Source organism: Symphalangus syndactylus, chromosome 6, assembly GCF_028878055.3.
Source record: "Symphalangus syndactylus isolate Jambi chromosome 6, NHGRI_mSymSyn1-v2.1_pri, whole genome shotgun sequence".
Taxonomy (NCBI): domain Eukaryota; kingdom Metazoa; phylum Chordata; class Mammalia; order Primates; family Hylobatidae; genus Symphalangus; species Symphalangus syndactylus.
In genome coordinates this window covers 88,213,816-88,231,950 of record NC_072428.2, presented here as the reverse complement: position 1 = coordinate 88,231,950, position 18,135 = coordinate 88,213,816, and the positions used below count along the sequence as shown (strand labels likewise).

General features: G+C 34.5%; 1 protein-coding gene and 1 long non-coding RNA gene across 15 annotated transcripts in view; one reads left to right on the top strand and one right to left on the bottom strand.

Annotated features, from left to right (window-relative positions):
• LOC129484811 (uncharacterized) overlaps positions 1 to 18,135 on the top strand; it is a 126,690-nt gene that overhangs the window by 32,649 nt on the left and 75,906 nt on the right. Inside the window, exons 3-4 of one of the 8 annotated variants that reach the window (XR_010121554.1) lie at positions 13,898 to 14,277; positions 15,849 to 15,970. The exons of 6 other annotated variants lie outside the window; for them this stretch is intronic. This is a non-coding gene — a long non-coding RNA (uncharacterized lncRNA). The remainder of the gene's footprint in view (positions 1 to 13,897; positions 14,278 to 15,848; positions 15,971 to 18,135) is intronic. One more of the 8 variants, XR_010121556.1, reaches the window with a different exon arrangement.
• HGF (hepatocyte growth factor) overlaps positions 1 to 18,135 on the bottom strand; it is a 103,806-nt gene that overhangs the window by 20,889 nt on the left and 64,782 nt on the right. For all 7 annotated transcript variants that reach the window (XM_063642078.1, XM_063642079.1, XM_063642077.1 and 4 more), the window contains 2 exons: positions 6,539 to 6,713; positions 2,832 to 2,959 (listed from right to left, as the gene is read on the bottom strand). In XM_063642078.1, coding sequence (XP_063498148.1) covers positions 2,832 to 2,959; positions 6,539 to 6,713 — 303 coding nt within the window. The remainder of the gene's footprint in view (positions 1 to 2,831; positions 2,960 to 6,538; positions 6,714 to 18,135) is intronic.

Here is an 18,135-nt window from a genome sequence, read left to right as displayed (position 1 = left end):
CCTGGGTGATGAAATTGTCTGTACAACAAACCCCCATAACACAAGTTTACCAATGTAACAAACCTACACATATATTCCAAAAAAGTAAAGAATGGAAAATACACAAGAGCCATAAACAAGAAACTAATGAAATTGCCTACTTGCAATGGTGAGTAGAAAGTAGAAATGGAATGGCATGGAAGCAAGAGAAAAAGACACTTCTCTGAATTTACCCTTTCATATAGTATTGACTATATCCAATGTTAAGGTTTTAAATATTCAAAAACTAATATCCAGAAAGATGAAAATAAAGAGAAATATGCCTATGTATATATCAAATGTATACCATTAATACAGAGAAGGAAAAAAATCCAGATGATTTTTGGATACAATTTTCTGACTGTATATACTCTCATTAGAATATATTTTAAGACTGAAATAACTGTAAATACATTTTATGATACTGATATAAATATTTAAATTATATTGTTTACTGCCTTAAGTATATAATATATAGTATATACAATATGTAGTGTTTTATCCACATTTTAAAGAAATTCTGTAATTTCAGTTTTCATTTTTCTTTAATAGTGTTTTTTAACATCCAGTTGGAAGAATATTTGTATATACATGAATTCAGATGTTGCAAGATTTGAAAAATGTTTCCACTCATCTAACTATATGTAGAACTTATATTTTCTGTTTTCTGGAGAAGGATAAGAGCAACATCTTTCATATATATATATAGATATAGATATACACACACAGATATATATATATACATATATACACACACATATATATACACACATATATATATATATCTGTGTGTAGATTTATATCTATAGAAAGATACCTAGATCTAAGTAGATAGATCTATCTGTAGATATATCGGCATTTGAGAATTTAGGCAAGTTACTTAAATTCCATAAAACTAATATTTTCACCTAGGAATGAATTATCTGATAAGCAATAACATGTTTACCCTCCAGAATCCCAAATTTTCATATTCTATTACCTGATCCTTTTTAAGTGATGTATATGTATATAAAATATCTTAATACACACCAAAGGTTTATCAAATAATTGTTTTCCTTTATCACTCACAAATTATTAACAAATGTTCAAGTAAATGAGACAGGAACACAGAAGACTCAGCTGGTACCAAACTTCCCTTAATCATTGGCTTCAACTTTATTTCCAACTGATCCTTAAAAGAACAGTGAAATTGACTGAAAAGGGACTCATCCCTTCTTCCCTCTACAACTCTATTTTCAGAGTTGCTCGTGAACAATGACACTGTGGAAAAAGTTAAAGGATAGAAGAAGTGTGCCTAGGGCAGTAAGTCTATGAGATGGAGCTTTAAATTTGGCTTGGGATTTCAAGGATGATTTAGGGCTAACCATGATCATGACCATCACAATTAAGTCTATGTGAAATAGAACATGATCATTTAAAAAGGATAACTCTCAATTTACTATACATCAGTAATTCCCAGGACTCAACTTTATTCTTAATATTCAACAAATTATTTCTTCGAAAAATCTACCTTTTAAAAAAATTATTTTACATTCATGGGTACATAGGTAGGTTTGTTATATGTAAATTGTATGTCACCGGGGTTGGGTGCATAGATTATTTTGCCTGCATATGCATGCGTGTGTCTTTATGGTAGAATGATGTATATTCCTTTGGGTATACACCCAGTAATGGGATTGCTGTGTTGAATGGTAGTTGTGTTTTAAGTTTTTTGAGAAATCTCCATGTGGCTGAATCAATTTACATTCCCACCAACGGGATATAAGCATTTCCTTTTCTCAGCAACCTCACCATCATCTATTATTTTTTGACTTAAAAATCTATTTCAATCTGATTTTACTACCACTCCCTGAGGCAGTTATCTTCAATGGCATCTATGTTTCCAAATGCAATGGTGATTTCCCTCAAACCCCACCATTATCCAGCAGCTACACTGCTAACAACCAGGGTCAAGTCACTCCCATCTGTGGTCTGAATTACTGAAACAACCACTTCATTGGTTCTCCTGTTTTAACCTTTGTCAGGAATTCTAGCTGTTTTCCGAAATGCAGCCAGAGTGATCCAGTTAAAACTTAAGTCAGATTGTGTAACTTCTTTCAGAGAAGAGTCCTAAGAGTCCTTTCTCTTTCAGAGCAAAAGGGTGAACAATTCCTGAAAGGCTGGTGCAATTTTAGCCCAATTGCCTCTCTAATCTCATCTCCTACTACTCTTCATCTTACTTATTTTGTGCTAGCTACAGTGATGTGCTTATTTATTTAACTTTCTCAGAACTCCCTCATCTCACACCATTTGCATTTGTAGTTTTCTTTATCTAGAATACTCTTACACATATATGTGCATGGCACATGCTGCTCCCTCACTGCCCTTGGGTCCTCCTTATATGTTAACATAGCAAGTAAGATCTTCCCTGAACATTAAAATATAAAAGAGCAGCACCCCTCTTTTCTAACTCTGCGACATTTTTCTCTCTACTACTTGTGATAAACTACTGTAATATTCCCATTCTCATTTTTATTTTGCTTATTTTCTATCAGTTGGATATTAGCTCCAGGGGGTCAGATAGCTTAGTTTTGTTTACTGGTATATCTCCAAGGCTTAGAACTGTGGCTGTCAGTAGCATACACTCAGCTAAATAAATAAATGTTGAGTGAATAAACATATAAGAAAAATCCAGCTTCAAACTTAGTGATTTTGTTTGCAAGCCAGCAAAACCAGTGCAGCAAGAAGTAGATCTTATGCTGTAAAATGTGTCCTCCCTTTAGGCATTTCCCCTGAATTTAATCATGCCCACCCTGCAGAATGTCAGCTATTACCTTGTCCATGTGACGTATCACAGTTTGGAATTTGGGAGCAGTAGCCAACTCGGATGTTTGGATCAGTGGTAAAACACCAGGGTGATTCAGACCCATCTGGATTTCGGCAGTAATTTTCTTGTAGGTCCCTATTGAGAATAAGCATGTTAATGTAAATTGCCGGAGTTCTTACGTTGGTGAACTCAGCGCTGTTACATTTCTAGAATTCTAGAATGTATGCATGTCTATAAATAGAGTTCTAAGTTTTTGGACTTAGAATAGCTATAACAATTTAATACTCAGTATACATAACTGACACTGCCCAAATTACTGAAATAAATGCTGTCATATGTTAATATTTTTTTCCTTCCACAGGCCTAGAGTTTCACCCAAACATTACTGCTTCATAAAAGAGAGAAACGGTACCACTGCATTCTTTTCACTCAGTCTCAAGATTGAGACTCTCAATTGGTACCATTTCAAAACACTGGCCTGTTATTTATTACATGTTCATGGCCCACATATTATGTAGAAACAACATATATCTCTCTTTGTGGAAGAAAGGTTATTATCAATAGTCATTAACTACTCTCATTTAAAATGGAAGTTCAATCTATTCAAATATGTGCCACAAAAAATATGATAGCTATTTTTATTTGAGTTCTGCATTTCTTTGATTTACTTAATTTGATGCATTGATTTATTTTAATTACAAAGCAATTATTTATTGATTTAGAGAGGCTACCTAAAATCTTTATATATATTTCTATAAAATTAAGGCCCAGGTATACTATAGAAAAACGAACTATAGAACAAATTTTCAATGTAGTACATGTATCTTCTTCATTTTGCCAGTATTTTAATTAGAAATTTAGAGTTCCTAATAAGAAAAAAAATCTATGCTAATATTCCCTGTATGTAGAAGACTTTTAATGGTTTTCTATCAATATAAATAAGGTTCACATTAAATAAAATGTGGATTTCATGATAAATAAAATGTATTAAATATGCTAATTTTAAACAGGTAGGTGCTTTTATTTCATAGATTCCTTGTTAATAACTAAATTAATATTCAATCTTTTGGAGACCACAGTATTTGTATCACTTAGGTCCAATTATAAGTACTATTATACAATTATATTAATATCCAAACGGACCATTCGAAACTGAGGATTTTTTTTTTTTTTTTTTTTTGAAAGAGTCTCATTCTGTTGCCCAAGCTGGAGTGCAGTGGTGCGATCTCGGCTCACTGCAAGCTCCGCCTCCCAGGTTCACGCCATTCTCCTGCCTCAGCCTCCCGAGTAGCTGGGATTACAGGTGCCCGCTACCATGCCTGGCTAATTTTTTTTTTTTTTTTTTTTTTTTAGCAGAGACAGGGTTTCACCGTGTTAGCCAGGATGCCGATCTCCTGACCTCGTGATCTGCCAACCTTGGCCTCCCAAAGTGCTGGAATTACAGGCATGAGCCACCACACCCGGCCAAAACTGAGAAATTTTTAAGGAAGAAGCTTGTGTTGAGTTAGAAAGTCAACAAGTATTAGTCTTATCTAATCAAAGTATAAGTCCTGACACAAACTATTATTTAAGGATATAAGAGTGTCAGCCACCAATGGTTAAAGCCACTGCATAGCTAAGTGTTAATAACCCATATTCAAACCTTTAGCCTTCTTATAAAATTATTAACTGGAATAGATGAGACAAGCAATTTATCCTTACATCAAAAAAAACTGTCAGTATAAAATATGTGTGTTAAATTTTACATGAACTTTGCATACACTTTGGCTTTATTTTCTATTATTTGGTGGAGATGGAGTCGCCCTTTGTTGCCCAGGCTGGTCTTGAACTCCTGACCTTAAGCCATCCTCCTGTTTCATCCCCCCAAAGTTCTGGATTGTTCATTTAGACAAGCTAATTAAGTGAAGATCGAGGGCTATCAAAGTCTTAGTTTGGACTGACTTTAACATCTGTATTAAAAGCACCTCAGTCAATAATCTAGATTAAGCAAGAATGAAAGTCAAGATTTGCCCAAATATTTTTACTAGGTCCTTACTTTTCACTTGAAGAAAGGATAGTTTACAATTACTAAAGTAAATTGATGATTTTATGATTCATGTCGATTCATCACAGGCAGTATTGTTCAGTTTCAGTGTTCCAAAGATTGCCATTTGTAAGGTCTCAGTACTGGGGCAGGTAATATTTCATGTTTAATATTTAATAGAGACACGTGACCAGTACACCCCTCACTACCAGATCACAAATAGTAAATGGTAAATCAATGTCCTGAGAAAAATGTTGAATCAGATTTTATCAGTTTTATAACACCACACAAGCTTTGTTTCTTAATACTTATGTTTGGTTATTTAAACCAAATAACAAAATTAAGAAAGGATGACTTAAATTCCGCCAAGATATAACAGGTAACTTTTGATACTTAAGTTTCACTTGTGAAGTCTGTGAATTAAATGTTTATAACCATTCTGTTTTTCTTACAGATGAATTTTACTAGGTATCTTCACATACACAATTTCTTATTGGCTATTATGAGTCATTAGAAGTTAACAAAAATGTGAATGGCAGTGACACTATCTCCTTTGTCCCTTATAACTAATATTTTCTCTGTTTCTTTGTTTTTTCTACTTTGATATGTATTTCTCAGGTGTGAAACACATGGGTCATGAATAGAGAGTGAATTGCTGTGATGGAAATGAGGGAAATAAACCCAGCATGACAACTATCAATTTTGTTATTGTAAACTAATGGGAAAAAATCTTAGATTAATATTTACTATTTAAACAAATAAATTACAGAACCAGCTAAAGCTTGTGCATGCACACATACACATACAATACAAATCTCCCCTCTCCTATGGTGGATGGGCCAACTAGTGCTCATAGCTCTTCATTCAGAAATGTTAGGCTGTCTTATTAAAAGCCAATTACATAAAGCCAATATATGTTATTTATAGGTGCTATTTCAGAAAAGCCACTATGAATGATATGTGTTATTAATTTCAAAAGCAATCACTTTATGTTCCTTATAACAAGGTGGACAATTTAAAAACACATGGCATTGTGTCTGTACCTGTCTGCAAAAGTCAAGTGGTGTGAAAAGCACCCACAGAGAATGCACAAAACAACTATGTAATTGATACTCAAGGGCAGTTTCTTTGGCTTGAGTCATCTACACAATTGGTTTGCTTCCTCACTTTCAAAGCAAATCCAGAAACAACTGAACACATTCATTTAAGCTTTGAAAAATTATTTTATTCACAGATCTTTAAGGCTAATAACTCTTCAGTGGTAGGCCTTCTCTTTCCATTCTTTCAAAAGAAAAAATGTGTAATCCTCCCAAAGCTAATAAGAAAATTTAAGAAGGCAGTATTTTGAGACATGCCTGGCTATCATGACTATTAACTGATTTATTAAACAGACCCACAAGAGCAAAACTGTGATCAGAAATCCACCTAGGGATGTGTTTCCCAAAGCATAGTGAATCTACCCTCTGGATTTGAACCATCTAGAGTGCTTAATGAAATGCGTATTTGAGGACCAAATCCCAGATTAAGAGAATCAAAATCTCTGAGTGGAGGTGTAATCTGCCTTTTAACTCCTGATTATCACTGGGCACGCTAAAGTTTGATCACTAACACAAAATTAGTAAAAAGTAACCACTCTACCTCATTTTCCCCAGGGCCTACTGAAATGTATAACAGTTGCCTACTTTACTCACTTGCACTTGAAATTTTCAGGAGTCATGTCATGCTTGTGAGGATACTGAGAATCCCAACGCTGACATGGAATTCCATTCCAAATGGTATTGACAGTGCCTCTGTAGCCTTCTCCTTGACCTTGGATGCATTCAGTTGTTTCCAAAGGAACATCAGTGTCATTCATAGTATTGTCAGCTATTGGTGAAAAACAACAAAAAAAAAACTTATATAAAATCTTTGAAGATGTCATTTGCCTCTTAGAGTTTATTGGTATTTGTATTAGCAGATTTTTTTTCTGCTACTTATAAGCTTTTATAATAATTGAGTGGAACAAGAAATTTAACTTAACATTATTACTAACTTCATTCCAATTTTCCTTTCATTCAAATCCTAAATTAGTTTTTTCTTGAAAAGTTACTTAAATGCATTTTACCTCCACATGTATAACTTATATATGCTGAACATATAGTGTTTCTGAAATGACTATACAATTATTTCTAAAATCAGCTTGCTTATAAGTACATACAAAGTAGTAATGAAATTAACCATAATTTTCCTCCAATATAATACATATATTCTGGCCAGGTATGGTGGTTTATGCCTGTAGTCCCAGAACTTTGGGAAGCTGAGGTGGGTGGATCACCTGAGGTCAGGAGTTTAAGACCAGCCTGGCCAGCATGGTGAAACCCCGTCTCTACTAGAAATACAAAAAAAATTAGCCAGGAGTGGTGGCAGGTGCCTGTAATCCCAGCTACTTGGGAGGCTGAGCCAGGAAAATGGCTTGAACTCGGGAAGCGGAGGTTGCAGTGAGCCAAGATCATGCCATTGCACTCCAGCCTGGGCAAGAAGAGTGAAAGTCTGTCTCAAAAAATAAATTAAATAAATAAATAAATTCTAAGCTAACATGTTAAATATATTTTTAGTCATCTTGTTGACAATAAAGAAAAAAATCAGTTATTCCTAGGAAGATCTATCTCCTGCTTTTTTTCCTAGTCCAACTTCAATGCTTACTATACTTCATGAAGATTATGAAACCTTCAGTCACTAAGTAAAAAAAGTATAAAATTAAATTTTTACCACAATTTGGTCTCTCTCTCTCTGTGTGTAATGTTTGGTCAATCAAAATGTAACTCAAGACATTCCAGAGCAACTAAAATTCATATATCTTCTTAAAACATACATGAAAATGTTTATGGTTTGATAAAAGTGTAAACTTCCCAGCTACCTTTACAATCTAAATGGCCATTCAAGATGCCTCTGGATGAAACTCAAGTTGACAGGCTCTAGGAGAGTTTAAGATTTGAGTAAATTTCATTGATTTATCCATTTTGGAATTGGATGTACCACTGTACAAAGGACAGGCCAGAATTAGACATGCTTTCAGTGACTAGGGATGCCTATGAAAGTTTTCTGTAGTTAATAGTGTACATATTTTTAATAGCTTTTAAATTTCATCTAAACATTTCTCTCATACAAACCATTGCTATCTTATGTAGTTAGTTGAATGCTTTATTTCATTGCATTCTATGAGCTAACCTAGGCAAACTAAACAATAGCCTATGTTTAGAGTTATTCTATGAAGCTTTGTGAAAAAAGGGAAAACATTACCTTAATGACTACCCTAATTACTGAAATAAGTTGTACTATGCAAATTTTCAGTAAATTGCTTTTAAATAACTTTATTGCAGCCCATTTAAAAAGTGTTTCAATGTTTTGTATATCTGCTTCAGAGAATAGAAATATGACTCAGAAATATCCAAACTTAAAAAGAAATTCAAATGAAGATGAAAAATGTTCAGTAATTGACCCCTAAAGTGGTAACTGAGATCTGATAGCCTAGAGAATTCATCTATATTGATATTGATGATATATATTGATTTTAGGAAGAACAAAAATTATTGCACTTGGGGAAATGGCTTGTATAGAAAAAGTTGATGCTAATTATGCAAGTCTTTTATAATTTCAATACTATTCAAAGGTCTTTGGTGAAATACAATATAAGATGGATTTCATAGGTCCTAAGGAACTATATTTCATCAATATAAATGCCATTAAGTTACTCTATTTCTGACTATTTGAATTAACTGTTAAATGATATGAGGAGACTGAATCTGTGGGGAAAGTTTTAAAAGATGATAACTCTAAAACAGGTAAAAGGTTAAGTTTGTACTGCTATATTTCATATCTAGTTATAAAACTGATGGGAAAGGAGACAAAAATAAATGTCCTTGGGCATCTATCAATTCATTAGCTTAACATGCTAAAAGAAAATTTTGGGGCGCAAGCTCTTGGGCAGCAAACTTGTGACCTCAGTCAGGACTAAGTCCTGATAATGGAAGGGAGTTCAGAGTTAGAACAGCCAGTGTAAACACACTTCCACTAATCTTATAGACTTCATTGTCTGCCTCAGGTACCTCAACTCTTTTACTTTCCTACTCAATTGTATGTGATTTGTTTTGATTGTTTACTACTGAGCCATTCTTTTCAAGCACTACTCTTGCACTGTGCACATAACTCACAGATCCAGTCTTGATGAGTCCAGGTGTCAATCAGTGCCATCTTTGGCTGGATATGTGCCCATCCATTGCATCTCACTGAGAAACTAGTTCAAGGCTCAGTCCATGAAAAATTAACACACCACTCCTTGGACACAAGTATGATTTGCCAGATACCAATCAAGACAATAAATAAAAGGAATATAATATTCAGACATGATTAAGGATTTGAACATTATTTGTTGAAATTTCTAAATATGGAAGCAGCTTCAAAAGGCTGTTTACTATGTGAAGGTAACTTCCTACTGTAAGGATATGCCTGGGTAGGGGTGAGAGAGTAAAATTGTCTGTCTACATTGTCAATGTAAGATTAAATATCAACTATCATTTCTAGAGCATGTTATTAGTCAAGGGTGATTCGAATTTCAAAGTAATTTTTCCAAAAATAACGTTTTAAAGTTACACTCTTACAGAAATGACCCATGATAATTACAATCTGAAGCAATACTTAGAGCCTTAAACTCAGGCACAAGTGGAAATATACCTTATAAAAATGGAGATAGTAAGGTAGACATAGGTTATCACAATTCATTAAAAAATCAATATCTGGCAGGTGCAATGAGCAACTATAAGCAATCACGTGATAATCAGGAAATATTAAGAGGAATGATAAAAGGTAAATACTGATAAAGGCTAAACATATTCCTAATTTGAGAGCAAATTTTGAAATTTTAAGAGCCTCTGTGAAATGAAAGATCTATATTACCAAAACCCCAAGTCAAAGAAAAGTCTACTTGCTTAAAAATATTTAGGAAAATAGTTCACTGTTGATTTATCCACTAAAACTTCAATGTCAGTTCAGACATGTATTGTTAGTGCTAATTCTCTACTTCAACAGGAAGTTTCCAACAAGATTTAATTGAAGAATCTTTCACTTTTAAAAATAGCAATGACATAAATCTCATCATTTGAACTATTATGTTGAATAGATTTTTTTCTAAACTTTCATTAGCATATTTTAAAGCATTTACTATAAACTTGAAAAGCCATTGAACATTCATTTTTTAAAAAAGTATGTTGAATCGTTAAACAAAAACCCAAATGCTGGCTTTGGATTAAATAATTTAAACTATTTAATATATTTTAATTTGGAGATGGAAAATAAAACCCTTTAGAATTTTTTAAATTATAGAGTGCAAAGAATTACTGTAATTCATATAAATATAATATTTTACCAAATAAATATAGCTTTTTCATTAGGCTTTATTGAGATGTAAAGAATCTAAATAATAACATTATTATTTTTCATCTTTTTAAAAATAAATATCCATAACTTTAAAATGTGTATAACTCTAATAACTTAATTCTTTTATTTTTCTCGTGTTTTAATTCATTGGAAATATTTGTCATTATTTTAAACACAAACTAGAGTATTTAGCTAGTATTTTTCTTTAACTCCAAAGTATCCTCTGAAATCAGTGCATTGTATTTATTCCCTTTGACATTCAACTGCTAGAAGTCACCACATAAATAAAAACTGCATAATTCTGGTGGCAATGTATAGAATAAATAATACAGGCGAATAAAGATATATTAGTATGACAAGGTAACTAAATAGTTTTCATCAATAAATAAGAGTTATTATGAGTCTCCATGAAGCTGTTTAATAAATATCTGATGAGGACCATGATGAATGATTTGTCCATAGACCATTTAACTGTGATATAAATGTTTGATCTTTGCTGCTCACATACTTACTATTCAAACAAAATTAATTATTCCTCGATGGCAGTAAAACAAACTCCTCCTGCAGCCCTGCTGTATAAATATCAAAACCGCGTGTAAAAATAAAACAAATGTTTCGTGACAATTGATTTGGAAAGGGCTATTAAATGTTGGGAAAGGCATTCCTTTGTACTTAATACTTAACATGGGACCTGAGTAAGGGAGGGTTTTGAAAAGTCTCCATTGGCCAAACTAAAATGTCAGAAAACAGAAACATTCCCAAATATCAGCTGAAGTTGATTGTTTAGACAAAGCAACAAGTATTTTAAAATACAGCATCCCCACATACACAAATATTTTTGCAATCATGTCTACCCAGTTAACACTGAAAATATCTGGAACTCTTCTGGGAGTTCCTACAAAGAAAACATTTTGCCAGGGGTATCAGTAGTGGCTACCCATTGGAAGCAGAAGCAAAAGTATTTATGTAATCATCAGTGGTCTATGAGTAAAGGAATGCTTTCCTTTGATGATTGACACAAAATTTTCTGTTTGGAAATGCTTTAAGTAAAACAACATTTGCTATCAAAATTTTTCAGTGTCCTGTTTGAATATGAACAAATGCAATGAGTGCCTCTTGGAACATTAATTTCACTTTGCTGGTGTGGTTGTGCTGTGATCTGATTGCTACAAAATTTGGAAGTGAATTTTAAGATGTGAATAGATTTTTTTTGAGACAAAGAGTATTCACTGTTGTCTAATTCTTGGGACAACCATCTTGCCTCCCAACAGAGACCAAGAGAACAAGATCACTAATTAGAAAAAAAAATCTGATTACTTTTTTCTATGACGTGCTAGCCAAAGCCTTGCAGAGAGGCCACAGGGCCCTGATAGAGTTCTGAATGGTAGCTGGAGAGGAGGGGTGCATGGTATATTACGAACAGTGACACCCAGGGCTCTGTAAGCTTCATATGAATGATGAGTAAATTCTTACATCTACAGTTTCCACCACCCCCACCCTGCCCTCAACATCCCCACCAAAAGAAAACCCAGATTTCCCAATGGAGACAAGCTATTGCTTCTCTTTTCCCTATAGTTAAGAATAAGTCGATTCATAGGCTGGTAGACAAATACCCGATAATCCCCTGGAGCAGTTCAACCTAACCCACTGCTTCTTCCCAGCTACTGAAGAGCAACTGAAATAGAATTTACTTCATGAAGGTCCCTCGGGATTGAGAACAGTGTGTAATAAAGCCATTCTCCCATCAACAATACTTGTGCTCTGTGGGCCATGAAGACCAGGATCGAGCTCATTATAAATTTAAAGAGCTTTTTGTTTTAAAATTGACATGGGATAAGGTAGTAAAGACCTCCAAAATATGAACCTCAAATTGTTTGCACGTTTGCTTTCCATGTGAAGCCAGGATTCATACCTCAAACTTTTCCCTGGACTTTATCCAAGCTTTTTCTGGTACAAAATGCTCAGGAGACAAGACTTTCATGAAAGGTCTTCAATTCTATAGCCTTAATCTTTAGAAGATGATTTGGAAGAGACCTCCAAGTAAAAGATTTTTCCCTTGAAAAATGGTATTGACAGCATTGTTTTTTTCTGACACAGGACACAAGATTTTATTTCTATGAATCTCTATTCTGGCCTTGGATAAATTAGGAAAACTCAAAGAAACAATCAGCTTTGTCTAAGAAAGAAAATAATTTGTAAAAATTATTTTGTAATTGTATACAATTTGTAAAAAATATTTTCTCATCATATAAACACACTGAGTCTTAAAATATGACTATGTTCTTTTAAAGTGATGTCCATGTTCATTGGTTACTAAGGGAAAGGATTTTTTTGTGTATTTGTTTCCAATGGCAACATACCTATATTAGTCTGCTCATGCTGCCATAACAAGACTGCAGATTTGCTGATTTAAACAAAAATAATTTATCTTCTCACATTTCTGGAGGCTAGGAAGTTCAAGACCAAGGTGCTAGCCAGTTGGGTCCTTGGTGAGGGCTCTCTTCCTCACTTGCAAATGGCCACTTTCTTGCTATGTCCTTACATGGTAGAAAAACAGAATTCTCTCTTTCTTCCTCCTGTTATAAGGCCGCCGATCCTACCAGATTAAGGCCCACTCTCATGACCTCATTTAACATTAATTACCACTTACGATACCTATATCTAAATGTAGTCACAATGGGAGTTGGGGCTTCAACATACGGATTTGGTGGGAGACACAATTCACTCCAGAGCAGTACCTCGAATAGAAACCTTAGTTATCAAAGATCTACCCAGGTCTCACTTCTAAAGTGTTTCTGGGCACTTAAGTATAGTAGTTCCTCCTTAATTGCGGTTTTGCTTTCTGCCATTTCAGTTACCTGTGGTCAACTGTCATCCAAAAATATTAAATAAAAAATTCCAGAAGTAAACAATTCATATGTTTCAAACTGTATACTCCATTCTATTTTGCCTCAAATGTGACTCATTCCTTTGTCCAGCATTGTATATGCAACCTGCCCATTTAGTCACTTAGCCTTCTAGGTGATCAGGTCAACGGTCATAGTTTTGCAGTGCTGATACTCAAGTATCCTTTATTTTACTTAACAATGGCCCCAAGGCACAAAAATAGTGATGCTAGCATATTGTTATCATTATTCTATTTTATTGTTGTTGTTAATCTCTTATTGTGCCTAGTTTATAAATTAAACTTTATCATAAGAATGTATGGAGATGACACAGTAAGGGAGCTCAAATGAAGGAGCTGATGTGAGGAAATCATAACTTAGTCTAAATGTGAATGAGTAGCTGCCAACTAGGTAAGGAAGAAAGTAAAACTTTTTGAAGGCAGAAGGCATGGCTGGGGTGAAGAGACTATAATGAGAACGTGGAAAATATGAGGCAGAGGAAGAAAATCATTGTGGCTGGAACAGAGAGCATGAGAGCCTGGAGAGAAATGTGGAGGTATATGAAGTCACATATAAGGTTAGAAATACAGGTAGGGGGTAACAGATGGTTATGTTTTGTCATTGTCCTAAGATCAAAGGAAATCACTGAAGGGTTTTTAATTTATGTGTAAAGGGGTGTGTGTGTGTGTGTGTGTGGTGTTCTATAGATGAGGAATGATATAATCATATTTTTGAAAACATTCTCTTTTGCAGGGAAAAATAGTGGATATAGATATTTCACTCTGAAGGCCATTCATGTTAAAAAATGATACTCTCTTGGACAAAGGAGACAATGATGGTGTGAAATGGTCTTATGTGAAAGGCATACAGAAGATAAAATTGACAGGACTCGGTGATAAATCAAATGTGAAGAGTGAAGGAGAAGGCTATATCTAGGATTATGCCAGGCTTTTGGATTTTAAACTGGGCAAATAATAGTACCAATCATGCAAAAGAGAGCTTAAAAGGTGAAACAGACCCTCCCATCCCCACTTCACAGGATTCATGAAGAAAATCAGGGTTAAAGATAATCAATAAGAGAAGAGGCGAGTTTCTGGTGCCAAGGGGCTGAGGGAAATTGGAGTAGCCCACAGGTAAATACTAAGTAGTGTACTGTTAAGGGGACCATGTCAGTCTTGCATGTTCTGATATATAGCAAAAAGTTGTTCTTAGAGCGTCCTGGGACACCTGAGGTTCCTGAGATCCTTTCAGGGGTCCAGGAGATCAAAACTATTTTCACAATAATGTTAAGACATCATTTGTTCTTTACACCATGAAACTTTCAGATGGCACGTGATATGTGATATCCTGAAAGACTGATGGCAAAAACAAATACAAGACACCCAGATGTTTTCATTTAAGGTGCCATTAAAGAAAAATTTTTTAAATGCCAAATTTGTAAAAAGTTGATGATGCCACTGGTTTTACTATTCTTCATTAAAATATATTTATTAATAGCCAATGGCTTTATTGCTATTTTAAATGAATTAATAAATGTTTTGAATTTTCTGTTTTAATTTCTAATACAGAAAAACATGGATTCGTATAATCCACACAGATAATTTGGGCTTCCCAATAATGTCGAAGAGTATAAAGGTATCTTCAGTCCAAGAAGTTTGTGAACTGATCTAAATACTCAATGTGATTTCTAAGGGGTATCAATCACAGGAGAGCTTTTAAATTGCCAGGGACTTGTTGGAGTTTACTTCATAGAAATACTAATACTGCATGTTCTTACTTAAAGCGGCAGCTAAATGATGAGAACACATGGACACATAGAGGGGAACGATAGACACTGGGGCCACCAGAGGGTGGTGGATAGGAGAAGGGAGAGGGTCAGGAAAAATAACTAATGGGTACTAAGTTTAATGCCTGGGTGACAAAATAATCTTTACAACAAAACCCCATGACACAGGTTTACCGACATGACAAACCTGTACATTTATGCCTGAATTTAAAACTTAAAGAAAATACAATAAATTTAACAAACATTATTATTTGTCTCTGAAAAGCAGGAAACTAATATATAGAACCAACTGTTACTCAGAATATGAAGTTATAATCAGGGAAAAACATAAGAAAATCAGTACTTCATTCAAGCACTGTGCAGGACTTCCAATCTTATTATATATTTGTGATGTCTTAAAATTCCATATGCCCAAAACGCTGTTAAAATTATATACACAGAATATTTGTGGGCTGATGACATTTAGGTATATATGCCCTCCTGAGAAATACAGTGTGAAGGAAGTCTGAAAAGGCCCATCCCAGAGCACCCTGGCACACATTTGTCAGACAATGAGCAACATTCATTCTTTACTTTGAGTGATACATTGATTGTAACATAGAAGCGTGGAAGCAAAGTGACTAGAACAAATTGGTAGTTCAGCTTTTGAACAAATAAATGGAGAGCAGTATTCAAACGTTGGCTGGCAGGTGTGAATATCCTCATATTAAGGCAGTGTCATCTTTTGCTTTACTGGTTTGTGTTAAAGTTCTGAATTTTCTATCTTGTTATAGGCCTTGGTCTGTTTTATTCACTTCTGTATCCCCAGCTACTAGGAAAGTGTTTGTTTGACATATAATAGCTGCTCAGAAAATATTTATTCAATGAATGCTATGGAGAAAGGGGCAAACAACCCTCTTTGTGTTCTCAACATGCTAGGTGGAATTGCCGATGCCAAAGGCTTTTGCTTTCCCTGTTTACTTGTGACTTTCCTTGACTTTCTGTAGAAGAATGAACTTAGATGTGCTATGAACAAGGATGCCAAGCACCTGCATCTCAATGTAAGCAGAACTAAACCTGTGATCTTTCTCCTCAAATTAATGCCTCTCTTATATATATATGTCACCTACCCAATAACTTTAAAATATTTTAGACTTTTCTCTCTCCCTATCCCATTTCCTAGTATAACCAATTTGTCATTATATACTGTACATTCCCCCTTTTGATATTGTTCACATCCTTCCCCACCTTGTTTTTCTCACTGCTTACTGCCTTAATCACACTCTTTATTTCTTACTGGCCTGTGTTGTATTTTGTGTTGAATAGTCTTTTATTCCTCGCCTCATCGTACTTCTCTGAAAGCTTTTTATTCATTGAAATTACATTTTAAAATGTCTTGTGACCCAAGGTTTTAAGAGAAAAATACACACATACAGTGGACACATGCATGTATGTATACACATATATAGTGTATAGAGATACAATTATCAGTACTCCATAAATTATAAACAGCATGAATATATGTTTAATGTATTTTCAAAGATCTTTTTGTTTAGTGTCCCCAGGGTTTTTAAACCCAGAGCAATGAGCTACAGTAAAATTCAGGTAAAGTAGGAAAGAGCGGCAGTGTGGGAGGGCAGGGGTGTTGACATGCCTGGCTTCCGAGAAACACATGCATCTCAAGAAGGGACCTTTGGGAAAGAATTCGCCTGAGAGAAGAAGAGATGGAACTTGAGCCCCTTAAGCAATCTATGCCCAAAGGCCCCTAAGAGAGTCTTTGTGTTTTCCTGGGTCTCATGGACACCAGTTTAGAGATCACTATTCTAGATCACAAATGAGGTAAGATCCCTCCCTTTGCTTAATTTTTCAGTGTTTCTCATGGCAACTGAATGGGCTACTCTTGGATCTTACTTGATCTGCCTCATATCAACTTAATTTTTCTCAACTTCTTTCAGTTTTCTGTTTTTACCCCATACCCTACCCATATCAATCATGTACCTTGTCTTGAATTACCATACTGCTCCAGCCATCCATGTCTTTACCCCCTTCCTCACTGGCCTAATTGCAACCATTTGCTAAGAATGAAATAAGGATTGTTAACTCTACAATGGAAAGCACCTCTTTGTAGGTGTTAAATAAATGATGGTAATTATGATTTTCTAATACAGTTAGTATATGATAAAACACGAGTTTAGAAATTCCCCTCCAACTTTCTAGAGAGTAAGTGACATAATCATTATCTTTATTCTTTGTTTTGGAAACATTGAAAACCCAGAATGACTTCAGCTGGACTGCACTAAGAGAAAACCAGAAAACTGGCCCAGTTAATGATATGAATAAAAAATAATAATTAATTATCTGTTACAACCAGTACAAGTAAATACATGTGTGGTCCTCCAGATCCCCACCCACTTGTGTACACACTGCATAATCTTCTCCTCTTCGGCATGGATGAAATTTTTGAATACAATGAGAACTACTCTTATGATTAGGTTATATTATACAACAAAGATGAAGAGATTTTGCATATGTAATTGAAGTCCCTAATCAGTTGACTATAAGTGAATTAAAAGGGAAATTAACCTAGGCAGGACTGACCTAATTAGGTTAGCTCTTTAAAAGAGAGTCTGGAGGTCAAAAGCTCAAAGCAGGAGAGATGCTATCCTGTTGGCAGGAGTAAACTGCCATATTGTAGAGAGGGTTATGTGTCAGAGAAAGTTAGGCAGTCTCTAGAAGAATTACACTGCAGCCTTAAAACCACAAGAAACTGAATTCTGTCAAAACTAGTGAACTTTAAATGCAACACGGAGTTTTAGATGAGATCTGAGGTGTGGTAGGCACCTTGATCAGGACCTTTTGAGACCCTAGCAAGGAGCCTGCTTGAGTTATGGCTGGACTCCTGACCTACAGAAAATATGAGATAATAAGTGTGTGTTGTTGTTAGCCTCTAAGGCTTTGGTAATGTGTTATGCCACAATAGAAGATAAATGCACAATTGAATCCACCACCAAATTTTTGGTTTTGCATTATAGGCTTTTCTATATATGTGAACCAAAACATTTGAAAGAATATTCATAAAACATTATCTCTTACGCTTTCCAGAATGTCAACTTTATTCATCCACTTTAATAGAAGTATTGTCTCTTTATAGTCATATTTATATCTCTTTCATATATGTATTTTTTAAACTAAAAGCTATCCTTTAATAAAATATTTCCAAAATATT